At 42.0% G+C, this 7,013-nt stretch overlaps 1 protein-coding gene across 1 annotated transcript; it reads left to right on the top strand.

The window, feature by feature from the left end:
- The first annotated feature begins 237 nt into the window (after positions 1–237).
- abraa (actin binding Rho activating protein a) lies at positions 238–6,588 on the top strand. Its single transcript, XM_021609121.2, has 2 exons — positions 238–924; positions 4,537–6,588. Exons 1-2 carry the CDS (start codon positions 355–357, stop codon positions 4,984–4,986), a joined length of 1,020 nt encoding a protein of 339 aa, XP_021464796.1. The 5' UTR covers positions 238–354; the 3' UTR covers positions 4,987–6,588.
- The last annotated feature ends 425 nt before the right edge of the window (positions 6,589–7,013 follow it).

The following is a 7,013-nucleotide window of genomic DNA, read 5'->3' as shown; positions in this document are numbered from 1 at the left end:
TTACTTTGTAGATCAGACACTCAAACGTAGGGATTGTTAGAGGTTTGTTTCATCATGTATTTTTGTGTATATGCGTACGAGGGCAGAACCCTTGTAGACTGTCATTCACTGCAGAGAGTGACCATCTGTTCCCTGGCTCTCTTGAGGGGAAATCCCACCAATGTTTTGGGGTCGTGGTAGGCATCCATGTACGTATTAAAAAAATGTCACACGTTCGGCCTGTGACTGCTCTCCACGACAGTTTATTTAAAGCGGAGCAAAGGCAGCGAAGGATTATTTCAACTCACTCACTCACTCACTGACTTTCCCTACAACATCAACACAATATCTTGTAAGCACGGTCAAGCAGGAGCCATGATGAGTACCAGCCAGGAGGATAAACCCTTTGTTAGGGCTGTGAGGAAGATCAAATGTGCTGCCATGGTCCACAGTCTTGCCAAGAGCTGGCAGGGCTGGGCCGACGAGAACTTGGTCAAACAAGAGACCATACCCTCTGGGTGGATGCCCACCTCCATCATTGAGGACGAAGAAAGGGAGAAGCAGAACGAGACAAAAATCCTAGTCAAGACACGTGTGGTCGAGGCGGACACCGACAGCGGCAGTCTGATCCGAACGGGTGAGGTGATCAAGAGCCACATGCCAAAGTACAGTGAGTACAGCACTGACCTGGTATGCTCAATCAAGGACAAGATCCAGATGGCACCTGAGGATGCCAACAAGCCCTTCCTGGGCAACGAGTCACCCACCCGGAGACGTCTGGGTGTGAGAGCTCAGGTACATCTGGGTAGTCAGGAGCGGAAGATGGGCTCCCGTAGCAGCAGCCTGGACACAGAGGACAGCGGGTTGGGGGAGGAGGCCGGACTCAGCGACAACAGCGACCAGAGCGACCTGAACCAGCTGAAGAAACAGATCAATAGGCCCAAGGTACAGTACCATTCTTTTATTGGACCTTCATTTTGTGCGGCCATTCATAAAAATACTAAATACACAAATCAATACAATACAGTAGACACACTTCAAAGGTAAACCCTCTTTTGTTTCTCAACAATCTTGCATGGGGGATATGATTTAACATCAGAATAAAAATCTTGATTTCATATTGGCAAAGTTAACAGGAAATGTGGTTGGCTGAAGAAAGGTACAACTCTAAAGTAAATTAAATAATTAGTATTGCTATTTTTGCACCATCACTAGTATCAATTCAACAAAACCACTGACTGTGCTTTTCAGATATTGGAATATCATCCAAAGACGTATTAGCAATCATGTAGGTGCACATCAGGATGTGTAAGTTTTGTAGATCATGGTTGGACTTGGGTAAAAATGTATGGGAGAGGAGTTCCCAAATCACAGGGGGATTTTCCCCCTAAACTACCCTTCCACAATGTTTGCCCTATTTTCATACCTAAACATACTGTTATATTGCAGCTGCAGCCACTCTACCTGGTGATGTTCAGGAGACAATAAACAGGAGCAAACATTCACAGAGGCTGAGTTGAACTTAAAATATCTTTGCCTTTGTTATTGTGATATTGGGGAATGGACTTTGGTTCATATTGTCTGGCCTTCAAGAAAATACACAGATTTATAGGTATTGTATCTTCAAACTGTAGAATTTTTAGCAACTGAACAAGACCAATGAGCCCTAGCAAAGAGTTGCATAACTTGGAGGGATATAAGTCCTTAAAAAGGCATGAAAATGTATTCTAAAACTCCAACACCTATTCTGGAATATACAGTAAATAAATAAATATAGTCACACATGCCTTCCCCCTGACCTTCAGGGATAATTACGAGGTCCTGATATCCTTGGTCAGGCGCAAGATTTATAATGGTGTTCGTCACATTACTAATTTGGCTCTGGACGTGTAAGGCTTGGGCTTCAGGTTTCACAATGTGCATTCTCCATGGTTTAAATTATTCTGTTGTGGAAGATTCGCCTGCCAGGGACCTCTTTGGAAATGCCAAAGCAAGGATCCCTTACACTGTGTTATATTTTAATGGTGTGGCAAAATGTAGATTTCCACCTAAATAGACATACCAAAACAATTTATATTTTTTAATGAGATGGTCATAAACAATAACTAGAAATGCGGCAAACTATAGTTTTGGCAAGTTGGTTAGGACATCTACTTTGTACATGACACAAGTAATTGTTTACAGACATATTATTTCACTTCTAATTCACTGTATCACAATTCCAGTGTGTCAGAAGTTTACATTCACTAAGTTGACTGTGCCTTTAAACAGCTTGGAAAATTCCAGAAAATTATGTCATGGCTTTAGAAGCTTCTGATAGGCTAATTGACATCATTTGAGTCAATTGGAGGTGTACCTGTGGATGTAATTCAGGGTCTACCTTCAAACTCAATACCTCTTTGCTTGACATCATGGGAAAATCTTAAAAAATCAGCCACGACCTCAGATTTTTTTTTTTTGACCTCCACAAGTTTGGTTCATCCTTGGGAGCAATTTCCAAACACCTGAAGGTACCACAATCATCTGTACAAACAATAGTACATAAGTATAAACACCATGGGACCACACAGCCGTCATACCGCTAAGGAAGGAGACGTGTTCCATCTCCTAGAGATGAACGTACTTTGGTGCGAAAAGTGCAAATCAATCCCAGAACAACAGCAAAGGACCTTGTGAAGATGCTGGAGGAAACAGGTACAAAAGTATCTATATCCACAGTAAAATGAATCCTATATTGACTCAACCTGAAAGGCTGCTCAGCAAGGACGGAGCCATTGCTCCAAATCCTCCATAAAAAAAGCCAGATTACAGTTTGCAATTGCACATTGGGAAAAATATTGTAATTTTTGGCGAAATGTCCTCTCGTCTGATGAAACAAAAATTGAACTGTTAGGCCATAATGACCATCGTTATGTTTGGAGGAAAAAGGGGGAGGCTTGCAAGCAGAAGAACACCATCCCAACCGTGAAGCACGGGGGTGGCAGCATCATGTTGTGGGAGTGATTTGATGTAGGAGGGACTGGTGCACTTCACAAAATAGATGGCATCATGAGGAAAGAAAATGATGTGGATATATTGAAGCAACATCTCAAGACATCAGTCAGGAAGTTAAATTCACCCACCTTATTGTGGGAAGCTTGTGGAAGTATACCCGAAACGTTTGACCCAAGTTAAACAATTTAAAGGCAATGCTACCAAATACTAATTGAGTGTATGTAAACTTCTGACCCACTGGGAATGTGATGAAAGAAATAAACGCTGAAATATCATTCTCTCTTCTATTATTCTGACATTTCAAATTCTTAAAATATAGTGGTGATCCTAACTGTCCTAAAACAATGATTTTTTTTTACCAGGATTAAATGTCAGGAATTGTGAAAAACTGTGTTTAAATGTATTTGGCTAGGGTGTATGTAAACTTCCAACTTCAACTGTATGTAGGGTAAGAGGGCTTTTCAATGTATATGCTTTCTAAATATACTATACTAACAATCAAATTATTAACAACTTATTTTAACATTTCACCTTTCTTATAACTGTTAAACAATAATTATCATATGTAGTGAAAATACAAATTTGGCCCCATTTCGTATAAATGATGACAGAGCATTTTCTACATTTTCTAAGTGTCCTCAAATGTCTGCAGACTTATAAATTCAGTTTTACATAGAAGGTGATTTCATCCCCCTGTGACCAGGAGAAGGTGGTCGTGTTTCAATTCCACAAAATTATTCCGTACTTTTTCATGTTGAGAGCTGGATTCGATCGACTTTCCCTTTTAACATGCTGTCACCCAGGCTGAGCTACGTTGCTCAGGGGCAGGTGAAATCTTTGTCTGGATAGGCCAGAAAATGTGACACGTCACTCCCTATGCAAATATCACGTGTGAAACCTGACACTTCACGTCAGCTCAGCTGACACAGTGGTAGCGGAAAGCAGACAGATGGGGCTTTCTGACACTATAAGGCACTGGACCCTGCGACATTCACATAGCGCTTTGTACCCCAAAATGTCAGTAGGAACCGGTTCAGAACCATTCAAAGTCCCCTAAATAGGGGACTTAACATGAGAGAAGTGGGGCTACTAGTCAACATAAATATGAGCCAGTTTCCTGGACTAAAAAGTACTGGAGATTCTCCATTGAGCATTAAATGGAGAATCTCCATTGAGCATGTTTTTTGGTCAAGGATTAGGCGTAGCCCTTTTCTGCAGTCATTGACCAAATGCTCCCTCTTTGGCCTCGTGGGTGGAATGTTATTAATATTTTTTATCATTTCATAATTAATCAAGATTATAAACAAAAAACTGACGAAAATCCGGTGTTTCTATCTCAAACAGTTTTGTTAAAACCTGCAGTAAAAGGTTAATATGGGTCCTGTGTCATAAATACATTGGAAAACTTGTAGTGTTTGTCGTGAATTTAGTAGTGTTAGTCGGGTAACTTTTCTTTGTGTTATTGTAATTTTACTTTCTGTGACAATCCAATGAAGAGATTGCCAATGCAAATAAACCCACTTTATAATCTGAGCTAATCTGATATGCCTTCCTATTCTGCAGATTAGAGTCACCACCATGGGTGACATCAAGAGCAGGTGGCAGCAGTGGTCCCAGCAGCACGTAGAAGGTCAGAAGCTCAACCCCTTCAGTGAGGAGTTTGACTATGAGCATGCCATGGCCCAGCGGTTGCAGAAGGGTGATGAAGGCTACGGACGCCCCAAAGAGGGATCCAAGACAGCCATGCGTGGCGACCGAGCCCAGAAACATGTGTATAAAGAAATGGAGGAGTTGTGCTGGATCGTGAAGGACATGGGCCTCAAGGACAAGAACGGAAAATCCTACATAACTTTCGGCAGGCTGTTTGACCGCTATGTCAAAATCTCGGACAAAGTGGTGGGCATAGTTTTGCGCTGCCGCAAACACAAAATGCTTGACTTTGAGGGAGAGATGCTGTGGAAAGGCCAGGATGACCATGTCGTCATTACTCTGAGAGATGTGAAAGAAGACTGAACCTGCAGATGATCTAGACTTTGACCTACACCTCTCTCCTCACAATTGACCTAGACTCACAAGTGCCTTTCATATTCTGACCAGCAACAGTCCAGGAGTAGATGTCTTAAGCATTCTAACCATGATAGCCACTGGTCATGAGTTCAACCTCAGTAGGATATTCTAAACATGCTGCAGGCCATTTAAAAAAATTACATGACAAAATAAAGTCAGAAAAAAAACATGTGGTTTGTGGACACAATAGTGATGTGTGGGTTGACTCAAAACCCGCAGTCGATGCAGTTATACAAAGAGAAAACAATACATAAAAAAATCCATGAATGTATAACTCTTGTGAAATTTATATCTATAGGCTACACTGAGTTTTTTCATTAGTGTGTAAGCCTAAGCTTTAGGACATAACTGTTCGTGCTCCACATAGCCTAATGCCAAATGCTTATGGTAATGGGCAGAAAGAGTTCATGTTGATCCACTGATTAAATAAGAGAAACGTTTGCAAAAATGGAGAGTTGAAAATAAAGAAGTGGTAAAAAAATTGGTGAAGTGGTAAAAGAGGATGAAAGCAGTGTTACTGTATGTTACTGTATGTCTAATGATTGTGAGGCGCTATACAAATTTGACAGTCACAAGACAGGTACTTATAAAAGGCCTATGGCACATCATGGGAACTGTAGCCTACTGTTCAGGTGGGTTAAATGGAAACTGAAATCTGGACACTGACTGTAGGTCTATAACCTTTGCTAGCGGTTAGAAGCATTGGGCCTGTAACCGAAAGGTCACAGATTCATATCCCAGAGTAGACTAGGTGAAAAATCTGCCGATGTGCCCATGAGCAAGGCAATTAATCCCAATTGCTCCAGGGTCGCCATCAATAATGGCTGATCCCTAGCTCTGACCCCACTCTCATGGGGAGTAGAATACGCAAAAAAACGAATGTCCAATTCACACGTGTGAAATAGGAAAAATGCAAGTGTACATTTTGATTCGGGAAGAGGAGTGGAGAAAATTATTTCTTTCAGGATCTTGAAAGAATTTGAATGTGTAGTTAGTGACCTTCTGTAGAGGTGCTACATAAAATGTGGCTCCAAGCAGAACTGAAATCTTATCAGTGTCAAATGACCAAATCTTATTTGGTCATTTTCACAGCTTTCTATTTCCTTACGAGCGTGCAATGGCCAAGAACATACTTCAATTTTATTGCATTTTCTAGATTGTATCCTTCATTCTATCGATGTATTACATTATTCTTGTCACGCCCTGATCTGTTTCACCTGTTCTTGTGATTGTCTCCACCTCCTCCAGCTGTCGCTTATTTTTCCCAGTGTATTTATCCCTGTGTTTCCTGTCTCTCTGTGCCAGTTTGTCTTGTATGTTTTCAAGTCAACCAGTGTGTTTTTCCCATACTCCTGTTCTCCATTCTCTTTTTCTAGTCTTCCCAGTTTTGACCCTTGCCTGTTTTTTCTGGACTCCGTACCCGCCTGCCTGACCCTTCTGCCTGCCATGACATCTAGCCTGTCTGCCACTCTTTACCTCTTGGACTCTCCTCCTGGAATCTGTTTTTGACCATTTGCCTGTCCACGACCATTCTCTTGCCTACTTTTGGATTAAATAAACAACAAAGACTCGAACCATCTGCCTCCTGTGTCTGAAACTGGGTCTCGCCTTGCGTCCTTATTGTACGAACTGGCCATGACAGATCCAGCAGACTTGGACCAGCTCCGCCACGCTGTCTGCTTGAAGGGAGCCATGTCTGGAAGGGCTCCGTTCCTTGACGTAACTCCACGACCAAGGGTTTAAGGAGATTATGGAGAAAATCAGGGAGTTAGATCAGAGGCTGCCTGGCACCTCTTAGAAACCCCAACCACCCAGTAATGTTTTTCCTATTAGTGGTAAGTTTGATCAGCCTTCCCCGGCTCCCCGAGAATCTCGCTTACCTCCTCTGGAGCAATATTCTGGTGATCCTGGTACCTGCTGGTTTTTTTCTCTCAGTGCTCTCCTATTTTTGAGCTACAGCCATCTTCGTTTCC

This window comes from Oncorhynchus mykiss, chromosome 7, assembly GCF_013265735.2.
Source record: "Oncorhynchus mykiss isolate Arlee chromosome 7, USDA_OmykA_1.1, whole genome shotgun sequence".
NCBI classification, from domain to species: domain Eukaryota; kingdom Metazoa; phylum Chordata; class Actinopteri; order Salmoniformes; family Salmonidae; genus Oncorhynchus; species Oncorhynchus mykiss.
Note: the sequence above shows the minus strand (reverse complement) of the source record. Positions and strands in the feature narration are given on the sequence as shown.